General features: G+C 36.2%; 2 protein-coding genes across 3 annotated transcripts; both read right to left on the bottom strand.

Annotated features, from left to right (window-relative positions):
- Positions 1 to 845: 845 nt before the first annotated feature.
- On the bottom strand, positions 846 to 12,075 carry LOC136217019 (uncharacterized). The gene is made up of 13 exons (XM_066003587.1): positions 11,739 to 12,075; positions 11,285 to 11,471; positions 11,081 to 11,153; positions 10,463 to 10,610; positions 10,187 to 10,296; positions 4,921 to 5,061; positions 4,702 to 4,843; positions 4,484 to 4,627; positions 3,819 to 3,976; positions 3,663 to 3,737; positions 3,343 to 3,481; positions 2,401 to 2,670; positions 846 to 1,293 (listed from the first exon to the last, which is right to left on the bottom strand). The coding sequence occupies exons 1-13, from the start codon at positions 11,982 to 11,984 to the stop codon at positions 1,141 to 1,143; spliced, it is 1,986 nt and encodes a 661-aa protein (XP_065859659.1). The 5' UTR covers positions 11,985 to 12,075; the 3' UTR covers positions 846 to 1,140.
- A 1,121-nt stretch (positions 12,076 to 13,196) lies between these two features.
- Positions 13,197 to 17,058, bottom strand: LOC136220063 (peptidyl-prolyl cis-trans isomerase CYP21-4). Of its 2 annotated transcripts, XM_066007740.1 has the most exons (9): positions 16,831 to 17,058; positions 15,827 to 15,919; positions 15,543 to 15,745; positions 15,358 to 15,397; positions 15,198 to 15,251; positions 14,684 to 14,769; positions 13,863 to 14,000; positions 13,636 to 13,783; positions 13,197 to 13,538 (listed from the first exon to the last, which is right to left on the bottom strand). In XM_066007740.1, exons 3-9 carry the CDS (start codon positions 15,692 to 15,694, stop codon positions 13,452 to 13,454), a joined length of 705 nt encoding a protein of 234 aa, XP_065863812.1. In that variant the 5' UTR covers positions 15,695 to 15,745; positions 15,827 to 15,919; positions 16,831 to 17,058; the 3' UTR covers positions 13,197 to 13,451. The 2 variants fall into 2 exon arrangements, with proteins under 2 accessions (XP_065863812.1, XP_065863811.1); XM_066007739.1 differs by lacking the exon at positions 15,827 to 15,919 and having other exon boundaries at positions 16,831 to 17,056.
- Positions 17,059 to 19,310: the final 2,252 nt, after the last annotated feature.

Genomic DNA, 19,310 nt, shown 5'->3' on the forward strand with positions numbered 1-19,310 from the left:
GCATAGAGAATCCTGCAGATATGTTGACTAAGGTTGTAACCTTATAGAGAAGCTGAAGCTTTGTATGGCTTCAGCTGGCCTTGGTAATTAAGTTGAAGGCATGGCACTACCATCAGAAGTCGGATTTAGTCTCCATGTGGGAGATTGTTGGGCTTATGGAGACTAATATATATAGGCCCAACTGAAGCGATGGGCCCAACTGCAGCGATCCAACTGGCTTAGGGTTTCGGAAGTATAAATTTTTTGGGCGATTAGGGTTTCAGACGGTTAGGATTTCGGAAGTATAAATGTAACCTCTTTCTCTGTAATCCGTATCTTATTCATTATAGTGAAATATCCTGGCTTGGTAGTGCCCCCAGACGTAGTCATTATAATCGAGTGGCGAACTGGGTAAACAATTCTTGTGTGCTTGTTTGTTTTTTTTCGTTTTCGTAATTGCATTTATTCTTAACAGTATCAATGTACAAAATAGTAATGTACATCCTTTCATTTGGTTAGCCAATGTCTTTTATATATAGCAAGACAAAATGGAGCAACCAAACACTGAAGTAGATATTGAACATACCGAGATCCATTCATTAGGAATTGATGTTTTTTATTACGATTATTTAAAACGAAAACTTTCAATTTTTTCTCTATTTTCTTCGGAGGCACTATCTATTTGTTTCGAACGAAAAAAATTATTCTTATATAGACAAATCGTTAGAATGTTTTTTTCTCAATTAATTCAAAAATTAATTAACTTAACAAACAATTAATCTTACTGAATCAATTTATTTTAATGTTAAAATCATTATAACCATTAAAACCTTTTAGGAAATTGATAATGACTATTAATTTCATTAATAAGATTTACTTCTCTAATTACAATCACTCCAAATTTAAAAGAATAATATCGAGCTGTTTTATACTACAATGACAAATTTTAAACTTCCCCAATAGGAAAAAATTTGACCATTTATCCCAATTTCTGCACAATCAAGAATCTTGCAGCCTTCTTCACCCCATGGACCAAAGTAAAAGACTCACACAGAACCGAGTGGCTTGGAAAATCTAACCTAAGACATTGATAAGTTCGAATGATAACTTACAGCTACAAGCCTATAACACAACACTCGGTGGTTTCTTTTATGTGCAATACTATTCGTACCTTAGCGCGCGAGATATCTCCCAGGAAACATTTTCTGTCTGAAGGTTTAGACGCTGACCGCCATAACCCTTTCTCTTGCTATTAACTAATGCAACAATAAAGCTCTCATTATCCAATGAGGAAGGGTACATATATTGGTCCTCCTGCAATTGTAAATCACAGAAAAATAAGCAACTTCAAGGAAATGTTCGTCGTCTCCCGGTGACTGTTTCCGGCACAGGTCGACTGAACTCAGTGCGCTTGCTACTGTTCAGTTTCAAACTCATTTCACTAGATATTGAGGCTATTCTATAAATTACAACTGGAACATGGAGTCTTAGAAAACACTACTAGTATTATAGTCTTTGAATTTCATTTCTTGACATAATCGAATTTTAAATTACTTAATATTAAAGTCCAAAACAAAACTCCGTAAAAGCAATCAACAAAATGATGATTTTAACAAGTTCGATGAATTTTTTTATTCATCTTACCAAAAATTATAGTCAAACACTTATTTTACCCTCATAACTTCGTTAATTTTTTAATAGAGTTTTGTTGATTTGGATTTTAATATTATAGAATATAAATGTTACAGGAATTTTCTGTTAAAAAACTGTTGCAAAATAACATATTTTCCGGTGTTTGACTACAAACGGAAAATGGGAAGAAGTGATGGGTGACCACTATTTTTTAAAAGGGTAAGAAGAAATGGAGTAGCAACCCAAAAGGCTAATGAAAATATTTTACTCTTTTCAAAAGGTAAAATTTTTTGCTCAGTTTATTCATATATTTTCTTTGTGAGTAACTTAAAATTTCTGTTAACTTATTTTTGCCTAAGCAAACAAATACCAGAAAATTAGAAAAATATTTACCAGCAAAGGAACAGACATTATTATTTCATCTGCATTTGAAGTTGTATTTTTAATAATTTGAAAGGAACTTTTATATATATTTGATATGGATATGACTATACACAAACGATAAAAATCTCATATCGAACAGTAAAAAATGCAATTTCAGATGTACATGAATTGAATAACACTCTTTTAACTAAGTTTAATGTTCGCATCTAACTGTTATGGTAACCGGAAGCTTAATGTGTGCGATTATAATTTATTCAGGGCTCGCTGACTGAAAGATCATGGCGGGTTTGCTTGGATTAATCATAAAAAATTGAAACAATCAGGGGCCTAACTATGCTTTTTACCTGCATATATAAATGTATTTAAAGAAAAGCATGACCTCATTGAGTTAAGATAGAGCATTACCTCAGGGAGCTCACAGAATTCATCTGGTGATATTTGCAGCAACTCGGCTGCAGTTTGACCAGTACACCATGCAAAAATCTTGGCATTCTCATCCGCAAGAGTGATTTTCAAGTCGAAAGTCCGCAAAACTTCATCACTACAATCACAATGACAGAAACTGCATTGAATAGCCCCACTAGGCAATTTATTGACAACGTGACCACAAAGAGAGTGTGAATATCTTGTATTAACATGACATTGATCGACTTGGTCAAGCCGAACTCGGCAAATCTGCATAGATAGGACAAATTAGTACATATCAGAGTATGAGTTTTAGCATAAAACTGTTATTGCACCAATAGAAAATGGTCTATATGATGAAGTTTTTTCAGTTAGAATAGCTAAATAAAAGAGAGATAACAAGCCAACTATCACTATAGTATTGGCCATGTATATTTGTTCTTAGAACAGGTGGTCTTAAGCTGTAAGAATTCGCAGAAAAAGAACTGGTTGCTTCTGTTAACATTTATCAGGTGGCATAAGAGATTCTGTTATTTGCTGATAAAGAAACGGGAATAAGAAAAAGGGGCTCTCGGTAACTGGTCAAATAATATGATTGGCTTCCTGAACTTCAGAGATATCTCATTAGTCCCCGAAACTTGCTTAAAGTGGTACGCGCTTCAATTTGTCCAAATCGCCATTTTATTGTGACGCGTAGGATTTAGGGTTAATCATGTCGCTTTAAGCAAGTTCAAGGGTTAATGAGAAACGAGCCAGCAATTCCTTCTAGCTACAAAACAATCATGTCTAATGTGACCCAGTTCCATATTAAATAGAAGTTCACCATGTTCAGCCACAAAAATTATTGTGGATACAGATAATGATTGACAGTTTTAAGGAATTTATGGCAGAGGCATAGAAAAAACCCAAGAAAGTCCAAGTCAGAATTCGTAGGAAGCATACGTATGTACAACTAGCATCACTGGATAGATCAGAGAGGCAAGATAATCTTTGAAGACAAGAGGAGTTTAACAGTGCTGGCAGGCAACTGAGGTTCACAAAGGAAGCTGCAGCATCATTCTCATACCAAGATAGTTCAAAACTGCCAAGAAAAATAAACAAGTGAGAAGATGTACCTAAGAAAAGATAAATTAGTGGCTGAAATACGGTAGAACCAATGGAGATTCAGGATAAATATCTGTGCGAAGTGTAAATAGCTAAGGCCAGAAAGTAACAATAATCTAGAGTGACAAGAATAAGTAACTAAATTGTTGTTTGCTCACCAATTTTGTTTTGTCTTGTAGCATGACAAGCCAGATATGTAAACTGTATGACCCAGGCCCAATCTCCCCAGAGACCTGATGGAAAAGACCATTCAGAATTATATTTGAGAATTATTTTTGGTGTCAAAGTACCAAAATGATTATCATAGTTGTTACCAAGATCTAGTAAAGTGTAGCTTTGCCCGAATCGCTCCAGTAGAATCCTCAATATTTAACGCGAAAACAACTTTGGTAGTACTCTCACAGAAAATGTCTGTAACTATACCATAGAGGGTTATCCCAGTCATCTTCTCATGAAGATCAACTACATATGACTGCAAAACTTCGAAAAGCAAAGTGAGACAAGTTGTCAATAATTAACCAAACACTAAATTAGCCAAAGCTTTGCATGTATGAAATCAAAGCTACATGTAAGACTTAGGTGTGTGACACGTTACAAAAAGTGACAAGTTAGGTGTGTAATTAATTATGTATTAAGCCTACACGTACAGATGTCCTTATGGCCTAATATCATCTGGTCAAGGTTAAGAAAATTTATTAGGAGAGTTTGAAATAGAACAGAATTGGGACACCATTTCTTTTTCACAATAGTAATATCAAATTTGTCGTCAATAAGACAATTCAAATGGTAATAAGCAGACAGTATCTGTTCTAAATTGCAGTGTTACACTTGGACAGTTAGAACATAATCACATATATAATAAAAATTGTGATGCATCCTTCAAAGGCTACTCTACTTCGACTGCCCCACGAGTACTGGATATTTGAACATGCCAAAAGGTCAAACTTAGCATTGAATGATTAGTATTCCAGGCACTCACTTGGAAAGGACAATTGCTGAAGTCAATAGACCCCTGAGAATCACAGGGCAGTGTTACTTGCGAAACTTTAAATCCTTGACTAGGCTCTAATGCACTCATCAGTCTTGAACCTTGATGCCGGTTTTGTGTCAGGGGTATATAGACCTTAGAAACAGAATAAAGAACTTAATTATGCGTTCTAAATGTGGAAAAAAGGTGTTGTAAGCTCAAGTACTTACTTGCTCCTCATTATGAACAAAAGGCACTAAATATAGTTGTGTGGCAGAACCATATTCAAGACAGAACTCACTTGTTGTTTCAACTGCACTTTCTTTTGAACTTGCTATATATGGTCTATCAAGTGCAAGCATACTTCCAACACTGTGAAATTAACTTACGCATCAATGGGATAAAGATAATATCACATTTACAACCCAAGGCTAGGATACACGGTATACCTGAAAAGGTTGGCCAAAACAATCTGATCTCCCCATAAGAGAAATTTTATCTGGACACCATCATTGTCAACCAGAGTGATCTGTTTTCTATTTAAATTACCAAATACCCCTTGAACCTCCATTGACTCGATAGAGTCAATCCTGCATGTGTAATAGAATATTTCACAAAGAACATTCGGAGGAAAACCTACTGTTTCTTCATAGAGTATCTAAGCAATTATATATATCTGTTGACATATAAGTTGTTAGTTAGTGCTAGAAGTCTTGCTTGGTTCCTTTTCCTATTTAGTCTCTTGTATAGCTATCCTACTACATATAGGAATCTGTTCTGTACAACACTTCTACTTCACATAGGATTCTGTAATGTGTATAAATATTCTTCAAAGGTTAATAGAACATTCATTCCGCCTAATTATTTTCTACTTGGTATCAGAGCAAGGTTCAACCTAGCCGCACTATTCTTTTTTTCTCAAAACCCTAGCCGCATAACCTACTCTACTCTGGCATAACCTAGCCGCATATCAGAGAAAGGTTTAACCTAGCTGCATAACCCTATTCCTTTTTCTTTCAAAACCCTAGCCTCATAACCTACTCTACTCTGGCATAACCTAGCCGCATATCACAGGAAGGTTTAACCTAATTATTTTCCTCTTTCCTTTTCAAAACCCTAGCCGCACCATCCAATATGCCTCCTAAAACTGATAGTGAAAATTCTACCAGCAAGAAATTCTCCTCTGTCACCACCATTCAAGATATTCCTTCATCCATTCATGTAAAATTGGATGGCTCTAATTATCGGGTTTGGTCAAAAATTTTGGAGATGCACATCGCTGGAAGGAAAAAAAATGGGATACATCAATGGGAAAGTCGCTGTACCAGCCACCGATAGTGTTGAACATGATGAATGGGAGGCTGAAAACGCATTAGTTAAGTCATGGCTCATTAATTCAATGAGCGACAATCTGATGTCACACTTTGTCCAATTTGGGACAGCCAAGGAAGTGTGGGATGCAATCAAAATGAGCTATTTGGATGTGTCTGATTCTTCTCAAACCTATGAACTGATGAGGAAATCCTTTCAATTGAACCAAAATGGCAAATCTCTTACTGAATACTACAACGAACTGAACTCAATCTTCATGGAACTCGATTATCGAAGGCCAATTGAGATGACCTGCACTGCTGATATCGAAAAATAAAGGAAGCGTATTGCTGAAGATAGAGTCTACATCTTCCTTGCAGGACTAGATCACAACCTAGACCAAGTCACTAGCAGAATATTGGCTACTTCTCCTTTGCCGAGTGTTGAAGAAGCTTATTCTATGGTTCGTCGTGAAGTACAACGACAGCTTACTATGGGGGCAGAAATCCATTTTGAAGGTTCTGCTTTAGCTGCTCATAAATATACACCTAAACCAGAATCCTCAAATGCTCAAGAACGTTTTTGCACTTATTGTCACAAGAGCAACCATACTGAAGACATTTGTTGGAAGAAGCATGGTTATCCAGAATGGTACAAACTCAAACAAGTTGAGAGAAAGAACAGGAAGACTGCACAGAATGTCGTTACAAGCAACTCGTTGCCTTCCGTTTTGCTGCCTTCCGCCTCTCATGTTTCTAGGATGTCACCTCAAGAAGGTAATTCTTGTATGTCTTGTGTTTTAGCCACCTCAAATGATTGGGTTATTGATTCAGGGGCGTCTGATCACATGACTAATAACTCTTGTATCCTTAGCTCTCTAACACCTCCACCTGTTAAGTCTGTCCAGGTTGCTAATGGAAGTGTCATGCCTATTACAAAGGCTGGGACAGTTTCTCTTTCTCCAAATCTTTCTATGTCAACCGTATTATTTGCTCCAGATCTCTCAAATAACCTTCTTTCTATTAGTAAGATTACAAAGACTCTTAATTGTTCTGTAATTTTTACCTCTACGCATTGTGTATTTCAGGACAATCTTACGAAGATGACGATTGGCATTGGTAAGGAGAGAGGAGGAATCTACTACCTAGAGGGTAATAAAATGGAGATGTCTGCTGGTACCCATAGTCTTCATGTGGAAAGTGGGAATTCTGATAGAGAGAAAATTGTACTCTGCATTATCGTTTAGGCCATTCATCCTTTTCATATTTAGAACACTTGTTCCCTCATTTATTTAAGAATGTTTCAGTTGCAAGTTTGCGATGTGAACAATGCATTTATGCCAAAAATCATCGCGTTCCTTTCAAAGTCAGCTCTAATAAAAGTACTGCTCCTTTTTCATATGTTCATACAGATGTTTGGGGGCCTTTTTCTACTATATCTGCTTTGGGTTACAAATATTTTGTCTCTTTTATTGATGATTGCACTAGAGTAACGTGGGTATATTTGATGAAATCTAAGAATGATGTTATACAGCTTATTCCTCAATTTTATAAAATGATTCTTACTCAATTTGGTGTCCAAATCAAAGTGTTTCATTCTGATAATGGTCGTGAGTTTGTGAATCAATCTCTTCTTGCTTTCATGACACAGCATGGCATACTTCACCAAACCACATGTCCTTACACACCACAACAAAATGGTATAGCAGAACGTAAGAATAGACATATTCTTGAAATAGCAAGAGCCTTATGTTTCACTATGCATGTTCCAAAAACCTTTTGGGCTGATGCTGTCATGACTGCTGTTTTCCTTCTTAATCGCATGCCTTCTCGTCGTCTTGACTTCCAAACTCCTTTGAGGATGCTCTCTAGATTTCACTCTATACCAGCTTGTTTAAATATTTGTCCTAAAATCTTTGGTTGTGTCTGTTATGTTCATGTTCACTCCACACATCATGATAAACTTGATCCACGGGCACTCAAATGTGTTTTTTTAGGCTATTCCAACACTCAAAAGGGATATAAATGCTTTCATCCACCTACAAACAAATACTACGTTTCCATGGATGTAGAGTTTAGTGAAAAAGAGTCATACTTTTCTAGGGATGTGTCACTTATTCCTCTTCAGGGGGGATTAATAGTAAGGAAGAGGAACAGTTATGGTTAGCAGAAAAGAGGTTTTGGCAGTATGATGAACAAAATGGTGATGACAAGGTGACTGAATCTGAGGGAGAGAGATCAGCTAGGCTATTTCAACAAAAGTATTCTCGTAGAAATGGGACAGATCCTCCTCTCAATGATAATACCATGCCATCGGATGACTCTTCAAAGATTGACTCTGAGGTAAATCTTCAGTTCCCTGAAAACCAAAACTCTTGTTTGGATCAATCTGTTGTTCCGATTCCTTCTTCTAATAATGATCAGGTTAAAAGATATCCTACTCGTGAGCGAAAAGAACCAGATAGGTTTGGGTTCTTTAACTCTTCTAATATTGTCTATCCAATATCCAACTTTGTATCATATCATCGCCTATCTCAAGCAAATCTAACCTTTGCTCTCCAGTTATCTTCGGATTCAATACCTAATAATTTTCAGGAAGCCTTAGCAGACCCAAAATGGAAGTGGGTATTTACAGTGAAATACAGATCAGATGGAACAGTAGAAAGGTACAAGGCCAGGTTATACACAAACCTATGGCATCGATTACCAAGAGACTTTTGCTCCAGTGGCAAAAATGAATACTGTTCGAGCTGTACTATCACTTGCAGCCAATTTAGATTGGTCATTGAGGCAATTTGACGTAAAAAATGCCTTTCTCCATGGTGACTTAATTGAGGAAGTTTATATGGATCCTCCCCTAGGATTTGATTTAGAAGATGGCAAGGTGTGTAGGTTGAGGAAGGCATTGTATGGGCTGAAACAATCACCTAGAGCATGGTTTGGGAGATTAAGTTACGCCATGAAGAAGTATGGATTCAAACAAGCTCTTGGCGATCATACTTTGTTTTTTAGAAGAGACCATGAGAATATTACCATACTTCTTGTCTATGTTGATGACATGATTGTTACAGGTAATAATGATAATGAAATCGAGAAGCTTCGGAATTACTTGGCTAAGGAGTTCGATATGAAGGATCTCGGAGCTCTAAAATACTTCTTAGGTATAGAAGTATCTCGGTCAAAGCAAGGAGTGTTCCTCTCTCAACGGAAGTATGTTTTGGATCTTTTGGCTGAAACCGGATATTCTGCATGCAAGCCAATAGATACTCCTATTGAAGTTAATCATGGGTTGTCCATCTATCCAAATCAAGTTCCAACCAACAAAGAAAGGTACCAGAGAATTGTGGGAAAATTGATTTATTTGACTCACACTAGACTTGATTTGACATATGCAGTTGGCGTTGTGAGCCAGTTTATGCATAATCCGAGCGAGTGTCACATGAATGCAGTAAATCGGATTTTGGCCTATCTCAAGTCTTCTCCAGGAAAAGGTGTCATGTTCACTAAGAATGATCATCTAGATATTGTGGCATATACAGATTCTGATTTTGCCGGAGACAAAACAGACAGAAAATCTACTTCAGGCTACTTATCATTTGTGGGAGGAAACTTGGTAACTTGGAGAAGCAAGAAACAAAATGTTGTAGCATTATCAAGTGCTGAAGCAGAGTATCGTGCAATGCATCATGGAGCAACCGAACTCACTTGGTTGAAGATTCTCTTACAAGAACTTGGGTATGGACCAAAAAAACCTATGGTTTTGTTCTGCGACAATATGGCTGCCATTGAGATTGCAAACAATCCAATTCAACATAACAGAACTAAACATGTATAACTTGACAGGAACTACATTAAAGACAATTTGGATTCTGGTGAGATTGAAATTCCACACAGGAAAAGTTCAGACCAGCTAGCAGATATAATGACTCACGCCGTCTCAAATGGTCAGTTCTATGAAACATTATCCAAGTTGGGCATGTGTAATATCTATGCACCAACTTGAGGGGGAGTGTTGACATATAAGTTGTTAGTTATTGCTAGAAGTCTTGCTTGGTTCCTTTTCCTATTTAGTCTCTTGTATAGCTATCCTACCACAAATAGGAATCTGTTCTGTACAACACTTCTACTTCACATAGGATTCTGTAATGTGTATAAATATTCTTCAAAGGTTAATAGAACATTCATTCCGCCTAATTATTTTCTACTATATCATCTTGGGTTAAACTTTTCCTGTCTAAAACAAAATTATGTCATAAAATCAGATATCTATCTGGAGTTCACATTATTGTTATTGCCTTCAATTTTCATCTAAACAACAAACATAATCGTGCGACAAATCAGCTTATGAAATACCTGCTGATTACATACAGCTCTAATTTGTAATTTGACAACTCAAAAAACTTACCTTGCATATAAACAATAAGGGACACCACTGTTATCCTCACTAAGAGAAATAGAAGAGAAAGAATCTGAACAAAACTGAGCGGCAATCAGCATGGCATCATCATCCTCATCCTGCAATATTGAAATTGATATTGCAAATATTTCAGAAGATCCCCAATCTGGAAATTATTAATCAGAAAAATACGAAATATTTAGGATCTATCATAAATAATAACATTATGGAAGAAGAACAGCTGGAGGAAAAAAGAAATCAGAGGAAGGGAAATATGGAAGTTACATCATCCAACAATATCACAAGATACTCTGTAGGCAAAAGTCGGAGACAACCAGATCCTTCTCTGGCTGTTCGGAGATAGCAACCTGTGAGAAAAACTTCCCTCCCCTTCTTCAAAATTCCATTATGAGGATCCACCAAGTCATAGTATCTAGCAGAGAAAAAGTGGCACAAGTTCAGTGTGCATGATTAAACTGTAGGCTCACTCAATAATAGTGACTAACCGAGACAAAAACTTGGATCATGAGGGAAAAATTGAAGTAGCAAATTGGCGTACTGTATGGTTTATCGTATGTTCATAAATGCGGATAGCAGTATCCACAGAAGCACTTTTGCAGGTTTAAAGGATTTTTTTGAAGTAATTGAATAATTTACATATTCCTTTTCCTCTATCTTGTGAAATTGACAACTACATGAAATCATCACAAGCTAAACAGGCAAACAAAAGCAATATAAAGCAAATCATCTTATTAATTTTACTCATCTTGCGAAAAAAAAGAAGTCTAAGAACAGCGATGAAAGCATTAGTGCAACCGATAGTTCAATTATTAATGTTGCATATAATCCATTTAAATGGCAAGCCAAATAATAAGACACATTTACAATCTGTTAGCAAATGACCTTCGGTGTAGATAAAGGTCAATGGTATTTGAACTCCAAAAATCCCCCAAAGTGAGCATGTAGATGTTTGTACCTGAAGAAGAAAAAAATGCATTGAAACAATGTCCATAGTTTCAAGGAAAATGCTTAAAATAAGTCCCATAACAGTAGCATGTCACCGTCATCTACAATAGAACATTTGAAGCTTCAATTTTACAGCGATACCTGGGAGAACAAAAGTATCAACGACAACAGCTTCCAAATTGCTATTTAGTGATAGAAAGTTCTTCTCGTATATAGAGTCAATTGTGACAGTACTAGGCAGCTTAGTTCTCTTGTGTTTCTTCTTTAACTGGTTGATAATTTCTGGCCTTCTCTTTGGTGCACCGGTCCTGTGTTGTTCACTCCACGCCTCCAGAGAAAATTAAGAACATTGAATACGGACAAAATTAGAAGTGCAAGAGATTTTATAGGGATTAGTGAATCGAACAAAATCAGTGGTAAAGAGAAGCATAGAAACTCAAATTGTTAATAAAACCTAACTTCCAGTGATATGCATTTCCGTTTGAGAAATGTAGTAACGACATATCAGTCAAAAGAAATTCGAAGAGGAAAGATGAAGAGTCCCATCTCTTTCACATTCACTTTATCGGTGGCGAAACGGAGATTAAGCAACTACCTGAGAGAGATCTGAAAGCAGTATAGCAGCAGTCACTCCACTTGAATACGCAATACATGTCTTAAGTATCCGAGATGCAATCCAGCTCCAGCCGGGACCGGTATTCTCCAATTCATTGCCATTCGCGTCATAGCCTCCTCTCTCCCCTTCTTCTCCGGGAATTAGCACCGACCTAGCGTAGTCGAGAAATGCAAGAAACGGATCTTCTTCATCCTTTCGCCGCCGTTCTTGCTCGTCTACTTCCATGCGTGAGTCTCAGTGGCTAGCTAGTTGGCGATAGCAAATTGGCAATGCTAGACAACCCCGGCAGGTTGGGTTCTGTGTCGCGAGGGAAATCGCGCTTCCTCTGCGACGTTTTTGCGCGGTCTTTTTTAATTTCATTGGATTAGGGCTTTTTAAATGGGCCGGACTCGATCTGAATAAGGGCAAAGTTTGAACTCATTTCTTTATTTTAATATTATTTATCTTTAATGGAAAATATTTATTTTGATTTTTGGTGATTTTTTAGATATTCAGTTATGTTTCTAATAAAATATATGGTTAAAAAACACAAAGTATTTACTTTGTTTGTTTAGATAAAATCAAAAGGTAAATAAATAATTTTTTAGAAAATAAAATCATTTAAAAGAATTGCAAATCATAAAAAAATTAAATTAAAATCATTTCAGTTTTATGCTCACAATGTGAATCTCTCGTCTTTTTTTTTTTTCTCAATATTGAACTTCACATTTTATCATAAATCAATTTTATCTTCAATTAACAAAAGATTATATACAAATAGAAAACATCTTGTGTAATCAACAAATACGGTGAGGTGAGGGTATAGTTATACATTAACCATATTTCGAATGCTATAACAAATTTCTTAATAAAATATATAATATTTGAAGTTTAATAGAACAAGAATATGAACATTACTGCATTTGAAACCATACCTAAATTTAATAAACAAATCCAAAGTTCACACACTTTAAATTCTAAATAAACATATTCTACCAAACCGTAATTACATTGATTGAATATAACCTTATACGAATAGAAGATACCCTAATAAATATACCCATACTAGTCACAGGTACTCCTTTATTCCCATTTTCACACACTGGAACTCACTAAACATAGCAACCCATAACAATACAGTATAGTATTCAACACAAGAAGGGCATCAAAATAACAACTTATTGAAATAACCAATTAAGGGTCAAAATAGCCCTCAAACTTGACAGTCATGATCAATTTAACCTAAATCGAAGTTTAGATATCAACTCAACCCTCAAATCGGCAAATTCTGACAAATTAGCTCAAATTTTATAAATTTTTTGGTATCAAAACTGAGTGTATACAGGTCAATTTGTCAAAATTTGCCAACTTAGGAACTGAGTTGATACCTAAATTTCTATCTGGGCTAAATTGATTCTGGTTGCAAACTTAATTCTAGAAATAAGGAAGAGGTGAGGATCACAGCAGAATGCAGATGTTAATTATGTAATTTATATAATGTTATCACACAAAAATACAAAAGCCCTTTACTTCACAATTACACAACTCCAAAACTCTCACCCCTCAAGGGGAAAAAATGGCATGGGGAACTGGAAAACACAAGTGAGAAGAAAATGATGCACCAGAAGAACAAATTTGAAGAGAAATCCCCAGCTAATGGTATCTCAGAGGGACACCAGAAATTTACACCGTTGCGTATTCTCCGTGTAAAACTCAAATTTCACGTTTCAGTGTCACGTTGATGATCCCAACAGAAGATTTGGGTTGATAATGTTCATCTGTGTCTACCTCCTCAATTTCCTGATACAATTTTACAGACAAAAGCTTCCTTCAGAAATGACCAAGCTACACAAGACCAAACGAGTCCAAATTGTTCCAGAAGCACAAATTTTCATACCTGTACCACGTCTTCTCCCTTGATAACTCGTCCGAACACCATAAGTTTATCGTTCAAATCCGGAATTGGTGCCGTGGTAATAAATAACTCAAAGCCTTGGTTGTCTTTAGCTTTTGAAGTTCCAAGCATAAATGCCTCGTGCTTTGGGCTGGGAAATCGCAATATAGGAATTAATAATGCAGGAAATCGATGAAACGATGTAACCACAATTGCACGCCAGAGAAAACCTTGTAACAAGCCGACCACGGAGCTTTATTTTGGTAGGCCAATCTTCAGCAGCGTCAAGACCTTGGGAATGTCCTCCTTGAATTACATAATGCTTGATCACATGATGGAAAGGCATCCCTCTGAAGTACCCCTTTTGACTGCAAAAATCAGTTAAAAGAGAGAAAATGGAAAATCCAGAAGCATAACTACATAGTAACAGAAACTGAGCAAGTATTTGAAAAAAAAAATCATTTGATTAATGTACAATCAATTTTATTAATAGATATTCAACATTTTGTAGCAAAGAGGAGTTGAGTTTCCAGGCAAGCTGAGGCACTGAAAAATCTAGTTAATTACATGATTCGTCTGAGAAACACATTCTTATTCTTGCTTAAGAATTTCAAGTTCATATACCATTCTTTGGATAAAATACATTCTTGGCCCTTGAAGTATAGCCCTACTAACATTATGGCTCCTAACTTCATTTTGTGACACAAAAATCCTTCAACTTGACATTATTTAACATTGAAGTTCAAATCAAAGGAAAGCCGTTAAAAAAAAAGATTAAAGAAATGATGACTTGAACAAGATTGAGTACATTATTGACTCTTTTTTTATCCAGGTCACCATTTCGTTAATTTTTACAAATTTTCTTTAATTTGGACTTTAATGTGATATAATGTAAAGTTCAAAGGTTTTTATGTCATAAAAAGAAGTTTAGGGAGCATAATGTTAGCAACAGTATAGTTCAGGAGCCATGGATGTATTTTACCCACCATTCATCTATTTATCAGAAATTACCAATGGCAGAAGCACCAAAATGGAACAGGTTGGTACTCACCACAAGTCCAGAAATTTGTCCACAATCCCTGGAGAATTATCCTTGTGCAGTTCAACTGTAATATATCCCTTTGATGTATTCAGAATCTACAGTGGAATGGAACACCCAGACTAAACATATATGAAGAATACAAACATTGATACAGAATCGGGTATAGACCAACAAGGTAAAAGAGACGAACAAGAAAAAATCATAATTGGATTGCATGTTACAGGATAGTGGAACAAAAAAAAGCCATTTGTTTGAAGTCTACCTTGATTTGGTTAAAAGTACAACAGTTCCTACTCGGAGGGATTAATCTGGGACCTCTATTGTAAAGTAACAAAAAGAATGTATCTGCTATGCAAATTGTAAATATGCTTTATGTAAGGCTTCTTGCATTTCCATATGGAAGGGCTTAAATAAATATTAAGCCCTGATGTCTACTACAATCAATAGCACATCCGTTTTTTTTTTTTTTTGGATAGAATAACAGCACATCCGTGTAAGTAAAGAAAAGGAGGTAGCACATTACAGCATAACTAGGAAGATCGTACTTCTTTGAATCTGCGAAAGCATCAGAGTTGTCCTGGATCATGCAAAATAGAATCAGCCTACATGATTACATATTAAATTTTAAAATACAATATAAAGATAGGAACATCTTGTATTGCTTTTTGAATTCTAAAACATACCTCAAAATTTGATATGCTACTTCTTGTCTGGTCACTTGACCTAAAATTTAAATCAAAATATATGTTAACTATCACTTTTTAACTAGATGCTTAAAAGGAGTCTATTTGAAACCGAAAAATAAAACTGTAAATGCATCCAAGATACAAATGGACTATTTAATTAGGACAAGGACGAGACAGCAAACCTCTGAGACCAATGCCTATATGTTGCAACCAGGGACAATACAATCATGACAACAACTAAGTTGCACAGAATTATTGTAGCGCCACTTATACGAGTTGGCCCCTTCTTTCTTTTGCTTTGGACTAGCAAAGCCTGAGGTTTTATTCTTGCCATGAAGTATAAGCTTCACTATTTCCTTTCTTGAATACACTATATGCAGACAACCTGCAGATTACAAGAAAATACTCAATACTGGACCAGGAGATGATAGAAGCAGATACTAAATTTCAAAGGAAATTGGTGCACCTTTTCTTTTATCACATTTCCAAGGTTCAATCCTCAAAATTCCTGGTATTAAGCACCTAATATGAACAATATCCTAAGTTTGGTAGCTTTAGCCTGGATGTGAAAGCCAAAACATCAAGATTCGGGAGTACCAATACTATCTATCCTTATCATTATTCCTAGGGCTGACATTTTTAACTCGATTTACAACAACTCGATTGACATGACCTATTTGACACAATTATTATTTTAGGAGCGTTTAGGTCGTATAAGATTGCATGAAATATATAGATAACATAAAACGATTATGACACGTCAACCCAAATTGCTACCTCCAATTATTCCATCTAGTTCATCAACCATCATTCACAATCCCTAAAACTCACTTCAATTTAGCAAAAGAATCAGATTGCAACTGCGTTAAGCATACTATGTTGCACTAGTTTCATCCCTGAAGTAAACTACTGAACACATCCAAAACAACAGTGTGATCTCTAGCAGGGCAGACAGTCACTGCACTGAAGCAAAGTCAGAAATCCAAACTTTTGTCACATTTAGCAACAATCCAACTAACTCTTACTCCCTAAGTCAAAAATCAAAGTTAATTAAGTTCGATTCATTGAATTCAAGGTCTGATACCCTGTCTAACTAAATAATTCGCTTCTAATCCCAAATAGCCATTTCTGCATCTATCAATAAACTAAACGAGGAATACAAAATCAAACCCTAACGTGAACATTCTAAATCACAAATACCCCAACCACATGCAAAAATATCAATTTTCCAGTCAGTAGAATTGATCTCAACTCCTCAACAATCAATCACAGATCCGTATAACTACTTCCAAAATCCACAATTAACACTTAACTTCAACTTTTATACTCTCCCGTTATTAAAAAAACAACAGATCTGTGTGCATCTGAAACTAACAAACTACTTAATCAACAAAAGAATAAAATCACAATCACGGAGCAAACAGAAATTCAAAACTCGAAAAAAAAAAAGAGATACAGTTAAAAGCGTACCTCTCAAATCGATGAACTTCAACAGTTCCGTGGCCTGAAGAGATAAGATACGATAAAGAGTAAGATGTTTTCGAGTTCACCCTCAAAGATGAAGTTGATGGCGGCGAGCAGAGAGTTCGTTGAAACCGTTTAATCCAGATTAGGTGATGATTTTTTCTCCACCGCTTCCGTTTTCGTCTTGTTGGACAGCCCAATCCAATTCAATCCAAACCAAACTCTTGCTTCGAGTTGGTGTGGGGTCCACGTGAGAATATTCAATTTGAAATGAGATGAAAGTAATGGACGGCTGTGATTGAGTCAAGGTGAGAGGACTGATCCCGGAAACAGCAAGGGACGGCGGACCCGTACAACATTTTCATGTGCTCTTAAACCTCGACCGCGTGACCCTCATTTGTTTGCTTAATTATTGTAATTAATTATATGTAAATTTTTGAATTAATGAACAACTTTACATAAGGTCTCGTACAAAATCATATAGCAAAGGTACTAGCCAGGAGACTTAAAATTATTTTACCTTTTATTATTCTAGAGAGTCGGTCTGCTTTTGTTTCTGGTAAATCAATACGGGATAATATATTTATTGTATTTGAATCTCTTCACTACATTCGTCGGAATAACAGACGAGCTGAGAGTAATGTGGCTATAAAAATTGATATTAGCAAGGTCTGTGACAGAGTGGACTGTAGCTTTTTAGAGGCGATGCTCACTCGTCTGGGATTCGATTCTCAGTGGATTGCTTGGATTTATGATGTGTGTGATACAATGAATTATTTCGTTACAGTTAATGCCAAGCTTGTTGGTCATATTATTTCGAGAAAAGTGTTACAATAAAGTTACTCATTATCACACTACCTTTTTTATAGATGTTTTCATAGTTGCTTTACAAGGTCGAGTAGTCAGGTCTGATTCATGACTGTTGCATTACTAGTAGTTTTCTGAGCATTTCCCATCTTCTTTTTGTTAATGGTAGTTTTATCTTATTTAATGCCTCTATTCCAGAAAGTAAGATTATCTCTGACATCCTAAAAAAGTATGAAGACGCATCTGGGCAAGCCATCAATCGCAGTAAATCTGGTATTTTCTTTAGCCAAAATGTGAAATATGATGCCAGAAATTATATATGCTCATATTTAAAGGTTACTCCCTTGGATACTAGTAGATATCTGGGTCTTCCTTCCTTGATCAGGTGGTCTAAAAAAACTCTCTTCGAGCTTTTGAAGGACCAGCTAAAAAAGAAATTTAATAGTTGGGGACTGCAGTTCTTATCTACTGCAGGTAAAGATGTTTTACTTAAGTCATTGGTCTAGGCTTTACCAACATATTGTATAAGTGTTTTCTTCTGCTGAAATCATTATGTGATGAACTCATTTTGGTAGGGTTCAAAAGTCGTTGGCAAATGCAATTTAAATTGGTTCACTTGATCTAAATTATGTAATCATAGAAAGCAACGAGGCTTGGGATACAGAGATTTGCACTTTTTAATCTCTCGTTATTAGGGAAAAATGGTGGCAGTTCATTGATAAACCAGATATTTTGGCTAATAGGTTGTTCAAAGTTATATGTTTTCCTTCGGGAACTTTTATGTCCTTTAAACTCGGCACTAATCCTAGTTATATTTGGAGGAGTATCTTGGAATCTCGTACTATGCTTAACTTGGGGTTAAGATGAAGGGTGGGGGATGGCAAAAATATTTGCATATGGCAGGACCCATGGCTAGTTCACGGGCAGTCATTCTTCCTAACTGTCCATTAGGTTTCTGTGATTACTGGTGATATGGTTGAAACAATGTTCTGTGCGAATGAGAGGAGGTGGGACAGCAACAAGTTGGTGGGGCTGTTTGTTCGGGAAGAAGCAGATAATATTTCCAATATGTATTTACCTAGAAGGGCTGGCAGTGACTAATTGATCTGGCAGCATATTAATGATGGCTGCTACTCCTCCAAATCAGGGTACAAAGCTTTATCCTCACAGTTAGCTACCGTTTCTCTAAATATAGGATGAGATAAACTTTCGCAACTTAATCTTCCTTCGAAAGTTAAATTCTTCCTTTGGAAATTGGCGTCTCTCTCTTTGCCAACCAGAGTCAAGTTGCGATCTCGAGGGATTGATATCCCTTTGCGGTGCGAGTTATGCATTCCGGATAGTGAGAACGAATGGCACTTATTCATGGCTGCCCTTATGCGATCAACTGTTGGAATGTTGCTACTATTCAAATTACGGGTGCAAATGACACTAAATTTTACTTAATTTTTCTCACCCTCTGTGCTCAATCGTTATGCTGGTGGCTACATAAAATCTTTATCGTTCTTTGGGTTATATGGCAGTAGAGGAATAACCAAATTTGGAATTCGGAGTGCCCTACTACGCATATCATGGTGCACCAGGGCTTGAACTTTTCCGTAGATTTGAAACAACACCAGAAAAATCATGTTCCTACATGTGTCCTTCCTGGCCGGTGATGTGTCCGGTGGATGAAACCC

The sequence above is a fragment of the Euphorbia lathyris genome, chromosome 2 (assembly GCF_963576675.1).
Source record: "Euphorbia lathyris chromosome 2, ddEupLath1.1, whole genome shotgun sequence".
Classification (NCBI taxonomy): domain Eukaryota; kingdom Viridiplantae; phylum Streptophyta; class Magnoliopsida; order Malpighiales; family Euphorbiaceae; genus Euphorbia; species Euphorbia lathyris.

Coding starts and splice junctions, on each gene's coding strand:
- LOC136217019 (XM_066003587.1), bottom strand. CDS start 11,984: ATGGAAGTAGACGAGCAAGAACGGCGGCGAAAGGATGAAGAAGATCCG. Junction 11,472..11,738: donor TGCTTTCAGATCTCTCTCAG/GTAGTTGCTTAA, acceptor TTTTCTCTGGAG/GCGTGGAGTGAACAACACAG. Junction 11,154..11,284: donor TGATACTTTTGTTCTCCCAG/GTATCGCTGTAA, acceptor TTTCTTCTTCAG/GTACAAACATCTACATGCTC.
- LOC136220063 (XM_066007740.1), bottom strand. CDS start 15,694: ATGGCAAGAATAAAACCTCAGGCTTTGCTAGTCCAAAGCAAAAGAAAG. Junction 15,398..15,542: donor TATAGGCATTGGTCTCAGAG/GTTTGCTGTCTC, acceptor TTTAAATTTTAG/GTCAAGTGACCAGACAAGAA. Junction 15,252..15,357: donor GTAGCATATCAAATTTTGAG/GTATGTTTTAGA, acceptor TGCATGATCCAG/GACAACTCTGATGCTTTCGC.